Raw genomic sequence first — 25,070 nt, 5'->3', positions numbered from 1 at the left:
CTGGCAGGACCGGAGGGTGACCGGGCTCCCTGCCACCCCAGCCGTCCTCCTCTCCATCCGGCTGTCACACAGCATGCCTCGTGTCAGCAATTCACCCGCTGTGCTCCAGGGAACACTCGCAAGTGTCTGGCAGAAAGGCAGCTGGACTGGGACACTGGCTTCTCCCCCTTCGAGCCGTTAGGGTATGGCATCCAGCCGGCGAAGAGACGGCGTGCAGGAGGGAGGCAGCAGGACTCCATCAGCAAAGCTCTTCACAGCTACGGAAGCATCCAGGAGCCCTGCTCGGGAGCTGGGAGCAAATGCTCAAACACCTCCACCAGGCTCCAGACTATGTAGTAGCTTAATACAAAAACTTTGGGCCCTCCTGGATCCTGGGATGCTCTGCACCACCCAGCTGGGGCTATTAATATTTCATTTGGTGGTTCTGAACTCTGCTGCATAATGTTGCTGCATAAATATTTGATGACATTACACAACCTTTGTTCCCTTGGCAGGTCCTGCACTCAGGAGCAAGGAGAGCATCTGGGGCTCAGAACAGATGCACTCAGATACGAGCTTCACTTCTAGCAGCAAGAACTCTGGCAAAACTCCTCCTGGCTACCAACAACTGCCTGTGGTGGGGCTGGCATTGCCCATCTCGAATGTGGGGCTGCAGACTGCAGGTCCCTCCTAACTCAGTTCTGTTCCGAGTGCAGGGTTCTTGACCGGACCCAGCTGGGAGCACTGAATGTTGGCACTGTCATGACTACGGATGAGCACACTTGTATTTAGCATCATCTTGCACCAGGCAGGACTGATACTATATTGCTAAACACTTCTGCTGGACAAAGTTTGAGGGCTTCGCATGCAGAAAAGCAGAACTTCTCAGACTGCGACTGCTGCTGCAGAGATTTCCACGCGGTTTCCACAAGGGTTTCCAGCAGTGGGTGGAGGGGGCTGGCGTGCACCCCCTGAGCAGGGCTGGCAGCTGCTGGAGTTGATGCCCGGGCATTAACTGAGCAAAGGCCAGCACTGCCCCCCCGAGCAGGCAGGATGCCATCCTGCTCACCGTCAGGGAACTCAGCCTCTCGGAGGAACCAAGCCTTCTCCAGACAAAACCTGTTGGCATTAACACTGTCTCTACCCCCACACCACTCCACCAGCAGAAGGACAAGCTCCCTCGGGGTGTTTTTCCCACAGCGATGTTACCTGCGTTATTGCTGGGTATATACTACAAGAAATTTTGCATTTTTAAACAACCGGCAACACCTTGTGCATGCACTCTCTTACAGGCATGATCATGTACAGAGACAGCATGTGCAAGGGGAAGAAACAACAGGAAAAGCAGGATTAAATCAAGCAGCGGTCAGATTTGCAAAGCTCCCTGCTAGACAGAGTGCTGAGCACTGGGCTGGCCCCACCGCTCCACCCTTCTGCTGGAGGCAGAGGAAAATCAGCGTTTGTAAAACTTTTCATTTGGAAGTGGATTAAACAGGAGCTCTTAAAGTAATCACCACGTAACAAAGTATTTCACTGTATTTGGTGAGCTCAAGGAACCACAGGCATAAATCAAGAGCATTTACTGTAATGTTAATAAAACAGCAAAGTCTTCTCGCTGACACAGCACGGCCAGTGAAGTTGCACATTTGTGCCTCTGGTTATTTTTATTTTCACTTCTTCTTTAAGATCAGCCAAAAATTCTCAGGATTTCTCTTTAAGCTGAACAATGATATCCTGGTTATGCTAAAAATAAACATATAGGACACTACCAGAGCACAAACCAGAGTCCGTGCTGTAACCTGCAAACGCCAGCTTGACAGGGAATCCAGATACGACAAGCCTTTGGAAATGTTAAAAGCAGAACCCAACAGCATGGCTAGCATCACTAAGGCAGGAAAAACGTTATTATTAACATGCAACTTCCACAAGCCAAGCACTCTCTGGCAGCCGGGAAGCCACCGGAGCCCGTGCTCCAGCCGAGCTGCAGAGATGCTGCATGCAACACAGGCACAGACAGGTGAAATGGAGAAATGACTTGAACGGAAACTTGAAAGGAAAAGCCAGACATTAAATGATGCTGCTTTCTCATTCAGCAACCTCCCCCCACCCTGTCTGTCCACAGGCACCTGAAACCAGGTCAAACTCACAATTAAAGCTCAGCAGCATTAACATACAAAAAAGGAAAAAAACCAGAGCAAAACAAGGTACGTTCAGAAGCAGCGTTAGCAATGACGGTGTGGATACAGCAGCAGATTGTACCTTCCGTGTTGCCGGGGCCTGCCTCATCATTGCAGAAAAGACAGACGGAGAGAGAGAGAGAAAGGGAAACAGGGAGGCAGAGAGAGACTGTTAGCACACTCGGTCACAACAATGCGGCTCTCGGCGGCTCTGTCTCGGGAGCACAGGCTGCCCGGCAGCGCTTGCAAATGGCTGCAGCTTCCCTCTATCCGCTCGCCATCTGCCCCGATAATCCAGCAAATGCCTCTCCCGAAGCGCCGGCTGCTACGGACGCGGCTGCTCAGCGGGGCTGCGATGCGCCGAGGCCGTGGGGGCCCATGCCAGCCACCGGAGCCACGGCCGCTTGTCCTCTCTCCGCCGGTGTCTCCAACCACCGCCCCGGCGGCTCATTACATCACCGCCGGTGGGTCTCTCCTCCCCGCGCCGTGCGCCGGGGATGCTGCACCGAGCCGGTGGCGGCAGGCGATGCTCCTCTCGGGCGAGGGGTCCTCAGTCGCTTAGCGACACCCTGGCTCGGCCACCTTGCCGGTGGGTCCGGCCAGCTCCGTCCCTCCGCTCGCCATCCACGCGTGCACAGGATGCCCTCCAACCTCTCTTGCCCACAGCCCGGCCCGCCCCATGCCTACGCGCCGCCGCGGCCACGCCGGCCCAAGGGGCGGCTGGGACCTCGTGAGCAAATCCCCTGAGCCCAGACAGACGGACAGAGCTAAGCCCAGACAGACGGACAGATGTCTGCGCGGAGCCACGTCCATCTTGCGATGCTGCTGTTCACCACCCAGCCCGACTCCCACCCTCGCAGCCGCCCAGCTCAGCCCCAGCCACGCGCCTCCTGCCAACAAGGGGATTTTTTTCCGAGGAGCTCAATGCACCCCTGCCCAGCCAAGGATGCCGGCAAAACCCCCACAGCAGGACCGGCCTCGGAGAACCCCTGCCCTAAAAACAGCCCCCGCCAGCGAGTACTAGCACCCAGCGCGGCATCCGGCACGTCAGCCAGACGGCTGTGTCTGAGTCTTATGACACTGCCGAGCTCAAACCCTGAATTCCTGCTTGGCATCCTTGTTGTCCCTGGACCAGCGCCCCATCAGAACTGCAACACAGGGGTTTAAATGCCAAAGCAACCAGTAACACTCAGAGCAAGATCTCGCTGCAAACTCTTTACAAATCTCAATGCCCTGACCCCACTGCACACTAGAGAACCCAGCCCTTTGGATATCAATTCCTTTTACATACACACACATCTTTTATTCTGTGTATTGTATTATATGTGCGTGAACACGGACCTTCTTTTCCAATATTGACAACTCCCATTCCAATTCCATTATTTTCCAATACTTCCACGCTAAGGCAGCAGGAAGGAGGGGAGCTCAGGCTGACCCAGGCTCGCACAGAGCAGCAACTATCCTTCTTAAATAGTATGTGCATATACAAACCTCTATACACAAAGCATATTTTTAGCACCAGTAGTTATGGACTCTCAGTACAATGCTTGCAATCTCTTGGAAAAAGTCCTTAAAGGCAATTTTCACCGGCAGGTTAAAATTTCCTGGAGCCTTGAGGCAGTCCCACAGTTTGCCATGCCACAGACAGTCTGCACCCAACTGCAAGAGCCATTATCTGCAGTGAGTTTTGATTTCTGAATTAGGAAAATGAACATCTGTTGTGCCTTGCACAGATGTTCTCCCTGGACTGAGGTTTTGAAAGTTGAGAGCATTAAAATATGTATATAGATATACGTATCTAGGGGGTGTGTGTAAATATATATTGTAAAAATCAAACCCTGTGTTTTTACAAGACTCTTAAAAGTCTTCTAACCCAACAAAAGCCATCCCCTCCCAGTGCCCATTAACTTAATTTTCTCCAGAGACAGAGGACGGGAAGTTTCAGACTAAAAATTAGCATTTGGGACAGAGAAGCTGGAGTCAATCAGAAGGAGCTAAGGAAGAAAACTGCCAGCCCTAAGACAACTGTGTGTGTGTGCCAGGTGCTCTAGTGTTTCTGTGGGATGGCGAACCAGAGCTGAGCAGACCCAAATGGACCCACGCTGCTCCAGGGAGGTGTTGGGAGCAGGGGAAACGGTGTCTGCCCCTTCTCCTCAGCCTCGCTGCTGTGCCCATCCAAGGGGGACAGCCAGCCATGTCCCCCGCTGCTGCAGGAACCCCCCACGGCTGCAGCTCCCACGGACACCAGCCCACGGCACAGAAGGTACCTCCTGCACAAGGCGTCCCCGGGTGCAGGGACCTGCTGCACCTCCAACTCCAGCAGCACCCAGTCAAGGAGGGAAGGTGGCGGCCGCTGCACCCAGCACCTGGAGGAACAGCATCACCTAATTTAACCATCACAGCAGCAAAGCAGAGCCCTCGTGGTTCCCCTCAGCCCTATGTTCCTGTTACACTGTAGGAAGCCTCCAGGATGATTCCACAAGAGCTTAAAAACACCTACCCTGCCCAAGGTAGCAAAATAAAGGCTAAGTGAAGGTTCAATTGCTTTGTAATTACATCCAAGGGGCAGACACAAGCAAAGGGAAAAGCTAAAGGGCAATTTGGCATATTAACCACAGGTAATAACTGACCAGGAGTAAACAGGGTGGGAATTAGGAGACTTCTTAACAGCAGAGTGAGACAGTTTGGAGACAGCCTCCCAAGAGCAGCTGTGGCAACAGGAGACCCCGGGTTCAGGCACCCGCTGACAAGAGGGGCTGCTGCACAAGGGTCCAAGTGCCACAGCCACATCCCAATCACAAAGCAAGTGGAGAGGTTTGGGGAGTGGGGACAGGGGCCAAGCAGACCAAGGCTCCCCTCCAATTTTTCTGCCCTTTCCTTCCAGCCAAAGTTCAAAACTCAGATACGCCTTTTAAGAGACTCAAGGGACACTTCAGATAGCCCAAAATTCAGTAATTAATTACATACATGGAATTTCCTACCCTATGAGGCTCATACTTGAAACATGCAGATCGGGGTTTTATTCCGTTTGATACACTTAAAAACTCTCACAGTATTTTTGCTCTGAAAGTGATTTCAATACTTGTCAGGAAAGACAGCATGCCCAAACTCTACAGTGACGCTTTCCAAAATCTGCCCTTCTGGGGTCCTCCAGTCTCATAGTAAGTGGGCTGCAATTGTGCTACAGAAATACTGACTGGTACGGACTTTAACTGAAAGCCTGCACAAATTTCATGCCAGTTCACAAAAAACCCACCCTGGGAGTTGAGTATCATCTATTTGCTTGAAATATCTCCATCACTGCTGCTCCAAACTGCTGTGAAGACCAAGGTGACCGTCTGTAGCAGCAGTGCAAATGCTGCACAGCCAGGAGCTGAATCACACACACATCTGCCCATATCCCCATTTTATTATCGGACTCCAAAGTCCTTGGGGTAACTGAAAAGCACTTAGCGCACTGAGTTCAGGTTACACACTCCAATCAATCGCCTAAAAAGGATGGCGGAGTCTGGGTTTCATTACACATTAAAACTGAGTAGCACTGGCTGGAGACAAGCTGCACACCGACCCCCCCAGGCCCCCCAGCACAGCCCGAAAGCCTTTGGGCCTGACGGGACAGATCACTGCTGGCTGCTCCGGTTAATGGGGGGAAAGCTGTCGTCTTGCTGGATTTTACCTGGCTGAAAGAAAGGGTGAGAATTCCCCGTGTTGAAATGCCATTGGGCCTGGACAGCACCTTTACCCTGTGGCCAGATGCAGTCTCATTTTGTTCATCTCCATCACGGGGAAACGTTGCCTGAGGCCCAAAAGGAAAATAAATGGTGCAAGGTTTCAGTAAATGCGGTACAGAAACACTGGTCATGGTGGGGGCCCACTCCACCTCCGTGCTAGTTACAACCAGCAACTCCCACGCCAGTGTGGGGTTAGTCAGTCTGGGTCTTTAGTTCCTCTAAAACTCTCCAAGTCCTGGTTTTTGTTTTGGTTTGGTTTTAACCCATGAAGTTCTTCCAGAGCCTTAAGTATCATTTAACTGGCAGCTCAAGCAGCACGTGGTTGGGTGCCAAACACAGAACAAAGGTGCAGCTTGTGAGATTTTTGCACAGGATAAAAGATTATGCCGCTGGATTAAGTCATAGAGCAAACGTGGATATCCCACAAAAAGAGTGAGAAAGATAACTAATGTAGGAAGCAAGGCATGTCATTTTATTCTAATACTTCAAGCACTTTCTCTACCAGCAGCTAAGATTGATCACTGGTAATTTCAGTGATGCATCCACTCTTGATCTACAGCCTGACGTCAGACCCTCTAGAATTACTGACCCTGGGACCCAACCTGCCCACAGTTTATAGTCAAGATCTTCTATAACACACGTGGTCTGTTGTACCTGCGGGTGACTCCTCCATTCAGGATGAAGGCTGCTGTCCTCCCTCTCTCGTGCAGTTTAGATGTGGCCGTCCGGCTCCCAGAAGGCTGCCAGAGCCTCCGCCACACCCCTCACCCAAAGGCACCGGTGAAGGAGGCAGGACTTGAGCGGTGCTCAGCAGGGGAGAGGAGATGACCCCAGCAGACCCCTGCAGATGACACAGCTGGGCAGGGGGTGAGGGTCCTTCCGTCTCACTCGCTGCTGCAGAGCATCCTGAGGGAGGGTCAATGGCTGCACTGGCCGTTCAGAAGGGAGCACACACAAGCTTTGGTCCCTGTGCAAGGTACTTCTCCTTCCCCACCAATTTATCTCCCCAAAGCACAGGTGGGCTTTCACCAGCCTCCAAGCAGTTAAAACTGTCTCTCTTCAATCAGCATCAAGAATTTTGGGGTATCTGGCAAGCCTGGAAGCATCCTTCTTGGCATTTCCCCTCTCAGCAACACCTCTCATAGCGCAGAGAGGATCACGGATTAAAGGCTGGGCTGTGCTGTTGGCACATAGATCTTCTGGCTTGTGCTGAAGAACCAGAGTCAGGTCAGTAATCTCCCAACCCCTTCTGCAGAAGATGGCTGTCAAAAAACCTGCCTAACATTCACTCCAGATCCTGCTAACAGCAAACCCCTCCACGTTGAGGCCTCTTACCCAACCACCACTATGTCAGACATGAGGTTTTCCTGGGGAACCAGGAAAGAGTGATGGGTCACCCTGTGAAGAGACATGCTTTCTCTGTACCGGAGCAGGGACAAACGTACCTTCTACTGTTTTAACTGCACAGCAAATACATGCAAACTTCACAAAATACATTAGGGTGCAAAAAGCAGGTGACAGTTGTATTCTAGATGTATTGTAGACCTAAGTTTATACAAAGGTGCTTCTGGCAACACATGGGGCTGCCTCAACCTTTGAGAATTCCTAAAGTGCAAAAGAAAAAAAAAAATTAAAAAAATTTTAAACAGCTACAGAACATAAACACTGAGGAAAGACTAGCTCCTCCAGCATGGAGTCACTTCCAGCTGTGGTAACATTGACCTCTAGTACTTTCTATGCATGACAGGCTAAAAAAAAATAATAAATGATCATCCTCAAGAAAATGCCTCTGATCCCAGAGCAATTTATTAAAACAAGCCAGATAATGTTCTAATGAGCTGAGAGATGGCTAAATATTCAGATCAAGAGCCAAAAGGAAGTGCTTAGGCAAGCTCTCAAAAGCTGAAGCACCAAGACAAACCAGCAGATTTCAGGAGTTAACCAAGAGAAGCGGTTTCAGGAGTCCAGACACCGCAGAACTCCACACCAGTGCTGCAGGCACAGCTACGGGCAGCTCAGACCTGCCCCATGCCCTGCATGGAGATGGGAGCCAGATGTTTCTGCCCATGTCAAACAACAGGTAACTAAAAGCCAGGAAGAAAGAGGCACAGGCCATGCCAAAGGCAGCGCTGAGCCTCAGACCCAGTGGGGAACCCTCCATCCAGGAGCCACATCCGAGCGCTGGGAACCCTCCAGTGGTGGGCAACTCCCCTGGCTCCACGGCGCGAAAGCCCTGTGCAAACGTCCAGAGAAGAGGAGCTAAGAGTGCTGCCTCTCAGATAACCGGGGTGGGGATATTACACATCCTCACAGGCAAACAGACACTGCTCCCATTTGCAAAGTTAATTAAGAACAGAATTTATCCAGATAGCTATGCATACCAAGTTAGCCTAGTTTTTATTGTACTGTCTTTCACATAAGCCTAGATTAAAATCACTCCTTTTCAAGCAATTAACAATTTTCTGTTGCTCAAAGGAAAATGGCACTGGGTGATCCCAAAGGAAACTTGCTGAGGTTTCTCCAGGGGGATTTAAAGACACGTTATGCTTTCAGCACACCAGGGGCATCCTGCACCACAGCCCTGCTCTCCAAGGCAATGTGGGCTCTGCCATTTACTGCCTGCCTCCAGGTAGAGCCGACAGCTTGTGCAGACACACACTGCCTTGACTTCCAGACCAGCAAATACAAACTGGACCCGCAGCCCAACTGGATTTGTCCTCAGAAATCAGAACTCAGCATTACAAGACTTCGACCACAGCCCACATGAGAAAAATCAATGAATATGCCAGGGAGCACTGAGCTGGCAAAAGCCGTTAACTGTGTAAGGGCAGAGGTGGCTCACTCAGGATAGTTACCCGCTCACACCATACCTGAGCACTCACTTTATCACCAGTCCAAGCACGGACTATTCTCAGTCCCAGCAGTGCTTCCCACCTGCCTGTGCCAAGCAGTTTTTCCTACAATGAAGCCTTGAGTGTCCAGGCAAGTTACAGACATTCACAAATTCAGGGCACTGAGGCAGAGAGCACCAGTCTCAAGATCTCCACTCTCACACTGGCTGTGGTAACTCCTCTCTTGCCTTGCACTTTGGTTTTCACTCTCAGCTCTGTTCCCAGCCTGCAGTTGCCAAACCTGTTGTTGGTGAGTATGCCTGAGCCTGGCGAACTGTTCTGTGAGACACCTGCTGCCGTGACAAGTCTTGTGCAAGGATCTGCTCACCATTGGGTTTCACTCTGCTCCTCAGGGATGCTCAGAGCTCTCTTTGGTTTCTGCATTGGCCTTCCAACCACCTTCAACGCTTGGGCTGCCCGGTCTGCTGAGTTGGGTCACACTTTCCTGGTAACAGATTACACTCCCAGCCCATCAGGACCAAAGCGGCTCACCAGCCCCATCACCAGCCAGCTCCTTCCTCCTCGGCTTTGACGATGATTCTTCAGGGCTAGCAGAGAAAGAGCTTATTCTAGGTCAGCAGGGTCAGCCCATCAGTCCACAAAGGGCTGAATTGTCAGACAGGATGGTACTGCATCCACAGAAACAAACACATCTAGTATCCAAACCTAAATGCCTTTTGGTTCCTTGTAATTGGCTATGACTTATGCAGAGCCCCCATGGACAGTAAAAGGTAGCAAACAAATCTGGACACCAACAAGAGCAGAAGTCAGGATTCTACCCACATCCCCTCTCCCCCAACAGCTCTTCTGCTGGCTGCAGATGGGCAAATGGTGTTAGTAGGGCAAGGGCTTCCAAGTGGCATTTTTAAAAGCTCTATAAGCATATGTTAATGAAGAACCACTGAGTTCCATTGCCCTGAGCATGTCACAGTAAAGCCTGTTTTGGATCAAGAGTTGATTTATACAGAGATGGCTTTTAAGTTATCTGAAGGCATTCAAAAGCTCCAGTAGAAACTCTCTCCAACTCCGTGTCGGCCCAGAGGACGTAGGCTTTCCTCCACCGTGCAAGTTCAACCATTACCCAAACTCGTCCCGCAAAAGGGCCACATATGTATTAAGCATTCTCAGACAGAAGCAACCTTGACTCGTGGCTGTAAGTCCCTTAGTGAACAAAGTGTCATATATATTGCTAAGGAGTCACATGAAAGCTTACACAGATTTAACATTCAGTTAAGAGAATTAAGGGTATTACAGTAAGGGGGGCAGGGCAGTAGCTGCGCTAATGAGCCAACTCCTCTCCTAACGCACATCTCTGTTTTCTAAATCTAGAATATTTAAATTCTTTCCACATCCAGGATTCAATAAACACCAACATGGGGCTGGCCACACACCTTGCAGAGCTGCCCACTTAAGCAGAAGCAGCAGATGAGAAAATGCAATTTAACAACGGGGCAGGGGAAGGTGTCAGATGCTTTAGGGCTGTCCTTTAAAAACGCTCAGTGGTATGTAAGAGAAGTTACTTATTTTAAAGCCATGCAAAGTAACAAGGAGCTTTTAGCACCATCACAGATAAGAAGATTGCTGAATCTTATCTGCATTTAGAGCAGGAGCAGCCTGTGATGCTGCCGGGGTTAACTCCGGCTCATTTCCATGGTACCACCAGCTTGCGGCGCCAGATGCTGCTCAACTCACAGCTCCGTAGGTTTGCTGGCCCTTCCCTTGATCAACAGCAAAATAACCACCATTCTGCGGCATGGACCTTGCCGCAAGTTCCCAGGAATGTCCCTCAGAGGCATGAAGAACTGCCACGACAGTTTGTCAGCCAGCCAAGAGGAATACTAGCCGTGTAAAAATCGGCACACGGGTTCATTTAGACCCTTTTGTAGGACATGTTTTCTGCAGTTCAGATGTGAGGCACGTTTTATGAGATAATCAGATTACTCTTTCCTTTAAAGGTTTAATAGGGCTTGGGTCGGCCCCTCTTCTTTAAAAAGAAAGCATCTGGAAGCAGATCGCTCCGTGCCCTCATCAGGCTGAAACAGGCCATCTGCTCCCCGCACAGAGACACTGCCGCTGAACCCAGCTAACGATCGGGCACAATGACAAACGGGAGGACAAGAGAGGATCAGAGCAAGATCAAGTGCCCAACAGAGAGGGAGATGAAGTCATGCTCATTACAGAGCTCAAAACACTTGAGATCCAGCTCTGGCACACGGAATGCCAGCTGGGATGATGAAAGGAATGGGAATGTTACTGGAGCTGGGACAAAGCCAATCCATTAGAGGGGGGAAAAAAACCCCAGGCATCAAACTGGCTTTAGCTCATGCTGTCACAGGATAGGTGACCTGTAGTGAGAGACAGCACCCTTGGGCAAGAGAGTTATTTATCACCATGGTCACACACCTTAGGCATACAGGGACAGCGCTGGACGCATGTTACGTGTAGGTGTGGTACTTAGGGACATGGCAGTGTTAGGTTTACAGTTGGGCTCGATGATCTTAAAGGTCTTTTCCAATCTAAATGATTCTATGATTCCTACTCCAGAGAAGGGCTCATAGCCACTCACGCTTGAGCTTGCTGCAAACGCAACCAACAAACCCTGTGGGACCAACATTCTCCCACCTACCACCAGTTAAGAACTTGCTCCCTGCTTCAGCTGATCTGGGACTCTGCGCTCAGTGTCTCCAAAGGTCTTCAGACACAACCAGGCACCGAAGACAAGCCCATTTCACCTGCGACCTGCAGGCACATCTGTGGGGCCTGTCCCCTTCCAGCTGGAGCTCTGCACAACTCGACCATCACTGCACAGTCGGGGCAGGATTATGCTGCCCAGTGGGACCACGACCCAGGGAGCAACTGTCCAAACTGTGCCGGTACGGGACAGTGGAGGCCGAGCCAGGCACCTGGCACAGCCACATTACAGACAAGGTGGGACTAGACTAGGTAAAGCAAACAGGACACGACCCGCCGAGAAGGCAGAGTGTATTCAGACACTGGCATCCTACCCCCGATGTCCCCACTACCCAGGCAGAGTTCACGGCACAGGAGCCATGAAACAGGGAATCCAGCAGTGACTTTTGGGGAGAAGGAAGCCAGCTCTCCACCATCATCCCACCAGCCGGTGCGTTAACACAGACCAGCTGAAGGGGCCTCTGGACCCCTGCTCCCACCCCACAGCCGCAGGACCCCGGGGCTGAGCTGGAAGCCCACACACAAACAAGGAGCCACCGCGGTGCCAGCCAGAGCCACCGTACCCAGGCCAAGGCTGGCAGCTCACATCAGGATGGTGGTCATGGCACCTGAGACCGCAGAGCAGAGCAGGATGCCCAGGGAGGACACCTGAGGAATACTCTGGCTGCTCTCCCAGGCTCCGAACACCCGCAGCTCAAGGACTCCCCGAGCCAAATATAATTTACGTGCACTTTGTATTTCTTAAGATTTAACTTTAGAGAACCTGTCCAGCCCTTCTCTGCATCCCTGAAAGTCCTCACCACCCCCAGCATCCTGGGGCAAGAGCGGCGCAGGTTCGTCACACACGGGATGAGGAAGTCCCCCCTCGGCTCACTCTCAGCCTGGGGAGGCAGGTCCCACCACAGCCCTGGGCAGTGGACCCAGCACCTCTGTCCCGCTGGAAGGTGACACAGCATAATCCCAGGCACTTCAGCAAGAGAAGAGGCAGGCTTGCTGACCACACAGTCAGTGAAACACCAACCCAGGTAGCACAGAGGAGATAAAGGAGCACACAACCCATTTCACTCTGAAACTTAGCAGAGAAACACCCTCTTACTGCTTTTTAAAAAAAAATTTGGTGTTCTTCCCATCCCACCCAGCAAACCAGCAGCCTCGGCAGCCCAGGCCAGGCAGGGGCTGGCAAACCCTTCCAAGACAGGCCAGCATCTCCCCACGTGCCAGGGGACAGCCTGGACCACCAGCTCCCAAGCAGCCGCTAGCACCCTGCAGCGCTCCCGAGCAAGGTACGCATGGCAGATGCCTGCGTGAGGAACGAGGACAGCCCCTGACAGCCCGCACCCCTACACAGCATCGCAGCTAACAGGAAGGATCTCCAGCTTCAGGCAGCCCCAGAGGTGACCCAACAGCTGCCCACCACGCTCTGGAGCCCCGTGGGGCTGCCAGCCCTGACAATAGCACGGTCCGTGCGACCGACAGCAAAAGCCAGAACAGCCACATGACCTCATCGGCAAGAGGCCCTACCCCATTGCTCCTGACGAGCTCAAAGACAGTAGCAAAACCAAGGCAAACAGAGAAGGACAATAGCTGGGAGGATAAGGGCCATCTGGCACAAAAAAAGCAGCAAGCAGCAGCTTTTAATACGATTAAAGTCTATATTTAACATGCAAAGAGCTACCTTAATCTCCTGAATAAGGATTTATCTGCTAATCATGTTAGTTATTTTGTGATCCTACCAACTGGACTGCAATTTTCACACGCTTGTGTAAGGTCAAGAGCTGCAAGGGAGGGGAGCAGAGAGCTGACAAGTTTATTAACAGCCAAAAACTTAAATTCTGAGGTGACATCAGCAAAAACGTGTCACTGGCTTGTCCCTCTGAGAAAAGCTGTGACGTACCTGTCTGAGCCCATCTCCACACATCGCTACTCAGGAAGGGTTCTCTGGACAGCTATTAACATACAACCACTTCTCTTAAAAGCAATACACAGCTAAAGCTCTGAGCAGATGGCAGCATACGTAGGGCAACCTGCAATCAACCTAACTGCCTGGAAACCACGGGTAACGGGGACGAGAAAGTAAAGAAACACAACATTCAAAACCAGAAGTTCTTCCCATCCACATAACAGCCACGACAAACAGCTGGGTGCAAGTCAGAGTTGCATGCGAAACGGCAGCAGTGACAGCTCGCAGGACCGAGACCCAGGGCAGATGCATGCAACGCCTGTAAAGCCTCAGAGACATGCAAAGACCTTGGACTAGAGGGGTTGTGGAGAGGGTCAGGAGAGAGAGGGCACCCAGTAATAGCTGTTCCCGGCCATCCCTCTACAGTGCCTTGGCAGCTTCTCCTTATGTTTCTGCATTGCTCCTTGCCTGTGGACTATCTGCAGACAAATGCTGCTGTTTGGATCATCTCTCCACCCAAAAATCAAAATGAAAGTTGCTGGAAACAAAAGATCTGTCGAAGATACCACCGATCGTCATCATGTACGCCAAGGACTCAGCAGGTACCATACCAGTTTCTCTCTAGTGCTTGTACTGTGCCTGTTCCAAGTGTCGAGTGGCCAGATTTGCTCCTCTCTTGGCAAGATTTCCGTGGCAAAAAAATATTCCCCAAACAGCCTACAGGAAATGATGATTCTATGCCAAGACCTTTGTAGTTTTAGTTCATTTTGGTAATAAGCGATACAAAAGATTTTTGGCTTTGATAAGTGTTATAAGCAAGCTGGTTGTGGGGTGTTCTTACCCTGGGAGAAGCATGGGAAGCTGTAGCCCCAGGAGAGGACAAGTACCACATATGAGCAAAACAGTGACTTGCCTCCGAGTCACCAAAGTGTATTACTTCTCAGCAGTGCGGTATCTTTTTCCAAACTCTTGGGGTTTGTTCTTTCACTACAGCAGCTCCCTGTTCTACCGCTGCTCAGCTACAGATTAGAACTGCTCATGAGAAAATTCATTAAGTAGCATTGCCTTGTATTGTTTAGAAAACTGCTATATATTGGTCAATAATGGGCCACATAACAGCCCTGTGATAACACACCTGGTTACCAAATAAATCTAGAGTTTTAAATGTTTCCATGTCAGACAGTGAGCATGGAGGAGCACTGCTTATGCTCCCCACAGCATGTAAAGCACTTAACCTGTAGCTGGTACTGCCAACACCCACAGGTCGGGGAACATACACTATATTAAAATTTTAGTTAAGGGAAGAGAAGGCAGAAGGCGGCGAAAGCCAGGCTGAGATGTGCCAGTCAGTCCTTCAGGTGGAAGCAGCAATACGTGGGCTGCCTCTGGTGTCCAAGACTTACAGTCAGTTGATGTAAAAACTCTGTGCAGATGTGTTGGGAGCGATGCTGGGCACAGCCCACGGGTATCACAGTAACCGGCACCCAGTGCTGACTTGAAAACCCGACTGTGGTTAACTGGAACAGTAGAAAAATCTCACAATTGAGCATAAAGCATAAAGCTGGGTTGCCAGCCTCTGTGCCTCCCTCGAGCAGCAGTGGGGCAGCAGTACTGCAATGCAAACTCTTTCCCCACGCTGTGGTCTGGCTCAGAAGCAATCAGTTTTGCTGTGTTTGCCTCCCATCCTCTGAGCAAGCTGGGGGCAGGCGAAGGGGAGCACATGCAATGAGCAAACATGCAACGGTACGATGGAGGCACAGCAGCAATGGATGACAATGAACTGGGATGCACTGGAGGGCTTTTCATGCGGCCAGAAGACTCGGCAACACACAGATTAATTGTCAAAAAAGCACCACCTTTTTAGGTTTCACTCCACGCTGCATGAAGAGGGAATAAAAGGGTACAAAGTTAGAGCTCACATCATATCAACAGTGGTGATGAGAAGCGATCTGCTTTCTGTTCAAACATCGCAAGTTTCAGAGCTAGCTATTCATGGAAGGGAACATGTCTCAATAAAGTCATTGGGCTGCAAAAATATGTACAATCGGAAAGGAAAATACATTCGGGTAAATTTAAACAAATGGAAGGTGGCTTAAGAGAGGAAAGCAGACAACAGAGCTTCTTTTCAACCCTCCGATTTACGAGCTTTACTCCAGCGTCATTGATCCACCTTCCATTCTTCCAGCACAAAACCATTTGAGATGCTAAGACATATTCAGAGGAAAATAAATTCACTTAATGGTAGCCATCAGCACTTGCAAAGAAGAGTTAACCAACATGCTTAGCTGACCGAAATCTGGAATCCCTGGGGAGGAGGGATCCCACCCCAAATCCAGCTCTCATAAATACCACTCACCTCCCACACTGACCCACCTTGGATCAGACACTGCAAAGGGAAGAAGATGCTGTATCCAACTTTTTTTTTTTTTTTTTTTAACATTTTTTGTGAGTGCACTTCTGCCACACCTCAGGTCACAAAGACTGCTTACAACTTACAGTAACATGTTATTTTGCTTTCAAAATGCAATTTTTGATCACACCAAGGCAAAGCCCTGCATCAGCTGCTGCCCTAAGGGAAGAAATCGCATTTCATCCAAAGTGTGCTGGAAATCTCCTCCAGTTTCTTGCCACTCAGGGCCCCTCTACACGCAGGAAAGAAGCTCTTTTCCCCATTTTCGGAAGTCCCCATGACACAGCCCGGTGGAGCAGAGGTAACACCTTCTTGGGTCCAGCCACAAAGGACTTGGGGTTTGATGCCAGGATCTCCCAGGATGAAGGAAGACAGGATGCCAGGGGACGATGGTCTCAAAGCAGGTACAGGGAGCGGGTCTCTCCTCAACCGCCGTGCTCGGCACCGGAGCGGCGGTCAAGGCAGGGCCCCACTCCCCGTGCCTGCTTCGAGACCTGCCAGTAGCATCCAGGAAGGGACGGGCTCTCCAGTGCTTTGGGCAGCGATTTGCCCTAGTGTAGGTGGGCTGCAGGGCAATGCTAGGAGAGCAGGAGAACCCAGTCCAGAGTTGGTGGTACCTTTACACTTTCTTCTTACAAAGGCAGGTGAACCCGAGCCCAGATCCAGTGATACCTCTATGCCCTCTTCTTGCAGAGCCTTTATCATTTTTGCAATCCATGAGACTCCCTGGCTGCACGGACCAGCCTCATCTGCTCTCCAGCCCACCCAGCTCCCAACAAAACCTGTTCTGACTCTCCTCATTTTTCTCAGATGCCTTTCTTGGAAGATGCAAACACAGAGCTGACAAGTCCTGCCACAAAGGCCCCCAACTCAATACCTGCCCTCGTGAGCAGAGGTGGTAACAGGAGTGAGCGACAGGTCAGCCAACGGCAGCTAGGGAAGGGCCAGCAAAAGAAGAGGCGCTCCTGTTTCTGTGGGGTTTGCACCCAGAACACAGCAGACCACTTGTGAAAAGCCATGCTCCCACACTGCATGCAGCAGTGCCCACAGCCTCGCACTGGGCTGCTGCTGCAGAGCTGGCCTTCAGGAGCATCTAAGGAAATCGAGAGGTCTTGGCTGATTTTCTAGTTTCAGAGAACATGATGCAGTACCACAGAAAACACACCTTTTGCAGCAGCATTAAGTACGCATTCAGGATGGAAAACACCCAAAATACTGCACGGCAGAGGTTTTACTCTCAGAAAACAGCAACTCTTCCTTAGACAAATGGTGACAATGGTCACCACGTAGTCGAGCCAACACACATATAGATAAGGCAAAAAAGGATTGAGAGGACCACAGCCACCTCTGGGCCTGGGGAGCTTGGCCGCTTTTCAAGGGGCAGGAGATAGCCATTCTCGGGGAGGGACAGGCTGCTGTGGCACTGCTGTGAAGTAACCTCCCCAGACTCTCACTACTTGGACTACAGACCATTTCAGCAAACAACCTCAGCACCCTTTAATAGGTCTGGACAACAAATGACGCTGGAGAATGCTTGCCCTAGAGCTCAGGCTTTGCACGAGGTAAAATTGTATCCCAGGTGTTCGTTTGCCTCCCATCACTGCAGCCTCTCTGGAAGGAGCAGGCTCTCTGCCTCTCGGAGGCACTGGCAGTGACTCCTCAAGGGGCAGCAGTTGCTTTTGTTCCCTTCTGCAGCGTGCCATGATGCTGGCTTGAAGCCAGACTCTTCAGTGTTTGATCAGACTTGCACACAGGAAACCAGGACCCTTCACAGTGTCAGCATGTAAAGGACTGAAAGTCCTGCAGGACTAATCCCAACCCTCTCTGCGGACCCTGCGTTTGACAGGCAGCCAGCCTGTGAGCTGCATGTTCAACAGAGCAAAGATACCTGTTTGGGCTGAAATACTGGGCAAGTGGCTCAAAGCACTTTTCCAGCACCTAATTTCCACGTTTCTGCACAGCAGTTGCAGGAGCTCCTGGGAGGAGCTGTGTAATCCCAGCAGGGAAACAGCAAAGCCTGAATTCGCCTTTCTAACATGCAAGGCAGAAGACAAATCTGCATGTGCCCATCACAGTGGCATCGCTCAAGTTACCTTTGGGAGCCTGTCCCACCACCAACAGTATTTGAAAGGCAGCGGGATGTTCATTTTGAACTCTAGCATTTTCCATAATGACAAACCAGAGTGAATGTCCCAGAGCACAGCAGCGCATCAAGCAGCAGCACCCCCAGCCCAGAACAGCACGGAGCTCCATCTACCAAAACATTTTGCTTCCAACAGTAGTCAGCATGAAATTCTCAACCTCTTATGCAGAAAAAAAAAAAGCGATGCTTAAGGACAGAAGGTACATTAGCTATTCAATCTGGGGTTTCTTAAACCTTCTGGGTGCAAACCCTTTTGGCTCATCTCCTTTCCTGCAACCTCCTCGGAATGTGAGCAGCATAAAGAATTTAAAGAATGATTCCTATTTTAGCATCCTGATGTCATGAACACTAAGATTTTTTCCACTTCATAAATATTATACTTGTCTTTTCACTCAAATGTTCTGAAACAATTTAAAAATTTGTCTTCCAACGCTTCATGACTCCCTTTTGCAGCCTTTACTTTAAGGAAGGGTAGTCTGGTCTGACCTCCTTTACAAGGCATGCTGTTCAGTTTCACCTAGCAACTTGCACATTAATTCCAGTGTATAATTAAAACAGGAGACTAAATGTCATGCATCACAGGCAGAGAACACAAGGGGAAAAGATGCCGCCAGTGCCAGAGGCCCTGCAATGGAAAAGGCCCGTCAGACCAGATATGCCAGTAGGTAAGTCACGCCCCACTCAGCAGAAAAAAGGACCCCCTGCAAAATTCTGCAAATCCCTTTAATATGAGGAGAGGGATTTCTTCTCCACCCTCTACTCTGGCAGTCAGCTTGACTCAGAGTGCAGGCAAGGCACAACCTCCCAGGCATCTGAGCCCGATTAACCCCCGGAGCACCTCAAAGTGCTGGTCCATCACCCATTTCCAACTGTGGCCAGATCCCGACACTGCACAGGCTGACCAGGATCCACACATGGCTCTGCATCAAGGTGGGGAAAAGTATTGCCACTCCCGGTAATTACCTGAAACTTCAAGGAATGAGACTGGGCTCGCAAGCTGCCCTAATGCAGAACTGCAGGTGTCATGCAGCTGAGAGGACAACAAGGAGAAGCCCCTTATCTCCAGATAAGCTATTTACTTTTTCACAGCTGCCAACACACAAGATGGACCAGTCTGTCCCTAAGAAACATCCAGCTTCTATCCCAAAGCACACATAAACCAAACTCACTGTGTTGCCCAGCACCACCACAGATTCCTCAGTATCCATATACATGCATGGCCATTTTTGTGGTTTTAATCTTAAGTACCTATTTAATTGTGCTTGTCTGGGGATCAAAAGTATTTGAAGATAGGTACCTGCTCCAATTTTCTGTTCCTTAGGAAATAGCCATCACATTCAGATACAACATGTACCCATTTATGCCTCAAGAGCCATTGAAATTTCTGGATAGTCAGAAGTATACATCATTTCTCTGTAAGCCAAACATGTAAGCCAGAGAAAGCTAATTTCAAATATCCTGAGGAATACACTCTTCCTGCAGGCTGTAAGGGTCATTATTTAAAGAAACACAGACAAGAGGCATGCAGGGCGTGAATGTTGCAATATTGATTGAACTTAGATAAAACGTGTAATACAGGAAACCGTGCTGGGGTTTTATTCCTCAGTAACTTACTGATTTCTGGTCATTAGCTGAAAATTACTTTTTATATGGCCTTGTTTCCCATGGGTTTCAGAAGAGATGCACTTCACCACGGGCATTTTTATTATAGAGCACTGAATTGAAAAGGGCTAACTAAGAGACAGGCTGGCAAAACTCTGTCCTTTCTGTATGTTTTGTGTATGTGTGTCTTCATGTGCTCTTCCTGCAGGGTTGAAAAATGGAGCTTTTAGAGAGGTGATAAAAGTTAATGGTAAGTCAGTAAGGGTGGCATGTGCGAGTCTGCCTCTTCCCCTAATCATACGCAGCAAAGGGAATTTGTTTCAGCAGCCTGCAGAGTCATGGGCTCAGCACTCACCAGTTTGCTGGCTTTGGTGGCATCCAGGGAATCTGTAAAGAAAAACAGAAACAGAACCATGAGCTTTGGCCCAAAGGATGCCTCTGGCCTGACCCGCATACTAAGTGTCTCTGCAGTCCAGGAAGCGTCAAGGCATAGTGAAAGGACCATTTTACGCATGTTCTTAGGGAAGTGGGCATGAAGGAGAGACCAGCATAAACCAGGAAACGGTGGTACAATGGGGTACGGGTTTGGAGGAACAGGGACTCCCTTATTAGATCGGCTGGCACAGTTTGAGAAAGCCAAACATTCAGACACATGTGTCAGAACTAGGTCAGGCTACACTGCTTTTCGTCAGTTAAATTACTGCAATTCAGAGAACCCCAAGCCATCTTCAGAGCGCTCTCTCTGTTGGAAATGCACGGCAGTCTATCGGTCCATATGACCACATCGAATCAGCTGGATTCCAAATGAGAACCTAATGTGAGCATCAACAGAAATACAGGTCCAGTGACCATTTATTTCACACAGCAAAATAAAAGGTTTCCACCCCGGTCCGTATGTGGTCAGGAATCTGAACACGCACGAGGTCGATGTACAAGAGACCACTCGGAAAAAAACCCAAACTGACCAGCTGCAGCTCTGCTCCCTCTGCTCAGGGAACCTCCCCGAGCAGGGCACCCACAGCCCCAAGCCCACAGCCCTGACAGGGCTCGAGCTCAGCAGACTGGTCCTTCCCATTTCTCAGAGCGCAAACCTCCTGCGGCACAGGTGGCCACCAGGAACATCTACTGACAATTCGGCCGCTGGCCTTCCCCAGGTCGCTGAACTCGTGGGGTGCTGGCTGTTACGAGGTGCTCCCATTTTATCACCCTGACAGAGGGCTGATGGAGCACCCCATTACAAAGCCTGGCTGTTATGGCAGGATGGCAGGTGTCAGCAGCGGGCTAAACCCCAGTGCTCAAACAACTCCCCCCCCCCCCCCCCCAAATTCAGGATCTCTCCCTCGTTCTCTGGATTATTGGTGTGCACAGTTGGTCAGCACAGTGAGTGCCACGGACATGACTGTGGAGGAACCAGACTGCACGATCTTGGCTTGTGTGCATCAGAGACACAGGTAACCACTGCAGGTTTGGCTAAATTACATCCTTTGCTCCATTTCTGGATGTGCGGGGGGTCCACGAGCAGCTCACAGCCATGGGGGCTGCTTGCCCCCCTCCTCTCCCAGCTGCAATTCCACCAGGGTTTAATATTTCCAACGGTGACACTGATCACCCCAACAGCAAACGCTGCAGAAGTGCCTCATAAAAAAACATAGGAGCTGCCTCCACCGGGTACCTCACACCTCTGCTAGCCTGGGAGAGGAAGGTGCTGGATCTACGGGAAGAGCAATCTCTGCATCACCCACCGCAGTCAGACTGCAGCAGCCGGCACTGCCGTTTCCATGGAAACTCCTGGCAAGCAGCCGCATCCCAGCGCCCGCATCCCTACTAACGAGCATCATCGGGGCCAACACTGAGCCTGCGTGTCTGGGCTCCCTTCTCGTCCCACCACGGGACCCCGAGGGGACTTGCCCCCCAAGACCTGGCCAGTGTTCACCCACCATGCCCCTGCTGCCTGGCCCGACCCGGTGCTGCTCTAGCACAGCCCCTTCACTCACCAGTTCAACCATCAACCACTAACTGGAGCTCGTGTGTGCGTCCCACCCTCACAAGCAATGCCCCCTCCCACAGTACGAGTGTCACTTGGTGGTACTCAAGGCCAGCTGCACTGCTGCCTGCAGACAGCAGTGGAAAATGCTGGTGACATCCATCTTGCAACCCTCAAACCTGAGCTAAACGCACCCATTTCTCCTCCTGCACGGCGTTCATGGGCTCCTGCCCTGAAACAGGCTCTGAGCAGCAAGAGGCAGAGGAAGCAATGCTGATCTGCACACCAGGAGGGGTAACCTGAACTGCTTGTGCTTTACTCATTTCTCTATTTGAGTGGAAGAACCAGCAGCTGGTGAAAAGGGGCCAGAGCATCACTGTAGAAGTTCAGTGAATGCTGCTGGGCAGCAACAACAAACCTCAGCACGTACTGAGAAAGGAGAGACAGTACTGAAAATACTACAGCGGTGTGCTGTGAGAAAGCAGCCGTACACCTCCGAATGCTGCAGTCACTGCTGGTTGCCCCAGACAAAGGTTTTAGAAGAACCAGAGACAACTCTGCAGTAGACAGTGTAGATTAGAGCTTTGGAAAGACTTCCAGATAATGGGGGGTAGATGGCACAGGATTTAGAGATTCATTGTACAGACACACACACAGGTAGTGAAATTAAAAGGCAGCAACATTTGCTGAAGAGCCACACTAAACCCGGAGGTTTGGTTTGTTGCTTTTTCCAAGGCTACCCTGTCTCTATGTAGTTAACATATTTCTGGTCTCTACGTTCCCGTCTGCCGGCTCAAGGAAGCATCAGCTGCTATTCAATTCTCGGGACATTAAGTGAGGGTCTAAAGAGCCCTTGCCTTTTCTCCCTAGCTCCTAATAACTGCAGGATGAGAAAAACGACAGCAGACTCCCAGTGCTGGAAGGCTTGTGGCTTTTGCACAGGTTCAGCACTCAAAGGGGCGATGTCCACCAACACACATCAGAAAACTCAGACCTACAGGAGCATCAGGGAAAAAAACACTTGCATGGCTCCACACAAGCTCCTTATCCTAAGTGAGTACAGAATTCTAACAAGGAAAACTGAATTTTCAGCTGGAAAGTCTGAATTGAGAAAGAGTGAAAAGACCATAAAAACATTAAGGAATATTTTCATTGACTATTAATATCAAGTACATACAAAGAACAGGCTGAGGCTGCACATGAAAGGTTGGGCTTTCTTGCACTGTGGGAAAAAAACCCCAAACACTCAGACTAATATACTAAGCAGAAAAGTTTCCTTTTTTTTTTTTTTGCATTTAATTCAGGGGTGGGGGTTTAAACTGGCTTCCTTTAAATGTTTCTCTGTTCAGCTGCACATGCTAATTGCAGGATCCAAAGCAGAAATGAATTAAAGTGGCTGGGCTGTACCAAACCCAAGCTCTCCGCAGTGGCAGTGAGCTGTTGGAGCCTGGAGCTCCCTGCAGGAGAAGGTGAAGGCAGAATGCCAAAGGACATGAATGCCAATTCAAATTTCCCTTCCACTCATGGGACGGACAAAAATTAATGTCTTATGGGAACACCCCACTTCTTGGGCTAATCATCACCCCCTTCTGATGCCTTTGGACATTTTTTATACAGCTGAAGGGTAGATTTCGTTTTGCCAAGCAAAGGGGAATTTTAGTTTCTACTGGCCAGGAGAGGGGAAAAAACAACAAAAAAATCAAACCCTATTCTGAACTGTTAAGCATGTGTTCAACAAACGCTTCACACACCAGAAATCCCCAGCTTGGCACGCATTGCCGACAGAGCGTCCAGGACAGGAAGCTATCAGAGCTTTTTCCGCAAGCTGCTAGGATCCCTAAGTGTACCACTAAATAATTACTCAACAAAAACAGACCTCAAAGGGAGGCAAGCCTGTCAAAGTACCAAACAAAGCGAGCTATTACAGAGCCGCCTGACAATGGAAAAAGTGGAAGGAACGCTGAACACGGAGCGGAAAGCATTCACTGCCAAAGAGGTGGGAATAAGGCACAGCCTGGAGGGACTAGTGACCTGTAAGCTGCAATTTCACAGCACCAGAGCAGTTCAAGTCTTCCTTCCATGTGCCTACCCCTCCAGGAAGGATTTCCCACTTGCTTCCCACCAGACAGACTTTCATGGTAAGGACAGAACTGCCTGGAACAACTTTTGCATGGAGTGCTTCCTTCTGTGGTCCCCAAAGACTATGTAGAACCATGCAGAGAGGACAATGGGAGAGGTGAATAAGCCAGGGGGAGGTGAGTGCATACCCAAACCAGGGACAGAGCCCTGGAATACACGCTATTGCCCCTCGGCAGCTGGCGCCCACCTCCCCAGTGTGTGGACCCCCGACGCCTGTTCAGGAGTGGAACCTTGTCTGGTCCAGACCAAGGGAGAGACGAGGTTTCAGGGCAAAACGGACCAGCCGTACCTCTTTTGGGGACTTTCAAGGCAGCAGATTCTGGCGTTTCTGGGGATGTTGTATCAGCTCCATCTTCAAAGACCTGGATCTGGAAAAAGTATAACGACTATTATTACAAACAAACAAACAAAATCCAGAATGTGGTCATTCACCTAGGCCATAAAAAAAGTCAAAACTCAGGATTCGACAGCCCAGAACATCTTTAACAGTTCCATGATCACTTTACACAGAAACCAGTTCATGAACCTTGGTCTGACAGTTATTCCAAGTTACTGACACTTGACAGAAAGCTCTTTTTTTGTCTTTTTATGTTGTCTTAGCAAAAGTTGATTTAAAACTCTTCTTTCTCTTCATAAGGAAAACTGCTTTTCTCTGAAACTGAGAAACTTCAGTGATTCAGAATGCAACACTGCCAACAGAGGGGGTTTGGTTTGGGTTTTTTTTAATCTGAAAGCTGCCCAGCTCTCTAGGGAACCCTAGGAGGCACAGACAGGAATACTTTCAGGTTTGAGCCCTGTTAAGCTATCTAAGGGTTGAAGGTTTAGGGTTTTCTCTTTATTAACTATTTTTGGACATATTTTTGCTTGATAAATATAGAAAACAAGGCTGGAAAGGATTAGATCACTTCTTGAGAACCATACCTTCATCTTAGAAGATCAACACTACCCAAGTTGTTCCTGACAGGTATTTGCCTTATCCATTCCGTGACAACCTTAAGACTGGGAGTTCAGTTTAAAAATAAAAATAATCTGTAAACCTGTCAGTCACAGTTTCTATTTTGGGAAGATGCCCAAGTACCAGGAATGTATTCTTAAATTAAAAGAAGCAAGGAGACTGAGCAAAATTATGCCACAGAAATCATGACAACTGCACCAAGGCTGAGAATACTCAAACCACGGTTTTAAAAGCGAGGACAAGGCAAGTGCCCCTTGGATCCTGCTGGAAGCGGGTATCTGACACAGCCAGGCGCACCCGATCTTCGGAGTGACTTGGCAATGCACAGATTTTCACGTTTCACTAAACACAGCAGCATGACAAAACCAGACCCAAGGACTATGGAAATGGCATCCCAGGGGATCTGCTGCACCAGGTCATGCACAGGAGTTTATCCAAAGCGAGGGTGGGATTTTGAGTAGTCTTAGG

General features: G+C 49.9%; 1 protein-coding gene across 10 annotated transcripts in view; it reads right to left on the bottom strand.

Annotated features, from left to right (window-relative positions):
* The window catches only part of DCTN1 (dynactin subunit 1), an 84,298-nt gene that overhangs the window by 30,154 nt on the left and 29,074 nt on the right, over positions 1–25,070 (bottom strand). For 9 of the 10 annotated variants that reach the window (XM_075034085.1, XM_075034170.1, XM_075033992.1 and 6 more), the window contains 2 exons: positions 23,937–24,015; positions 19,880–19,911 (listed from right to left, as the gene is read on the bottom strand). In XM_075034085.1, the coding sequence (XP_074890186.1) occupies positions 19,880–19,911; positions 23,937–24,015 (111 nt within the window). Of the gene's footprint in view, positions 1–19,219; positions 19,238–19,879; positions 19,912–23,936; positions 24,016–25,070 lie in introns of those variants that run through there. The other variant, XM_075034353.1, reaches the window with a different exon arrangement.

This window comes from Buteo buteo, chromosome 1, assembly GCF_964188355.1.
Source record: "Buteo buteo chromosome 1, bButBut1.hap1.1, whole genome shotgun sequence".
Lineage (NCBI taxonomy): Eukaryota > Metazoa > Chordata > Aves > Accipitriformes > Accipitridae > Buteo > Buteo buteo.
The sequence above is the reverse complement of the archived record's forward strand: the minus strand, read 5'-3'. Positions and strand labels throughout refer to the sequence as shown.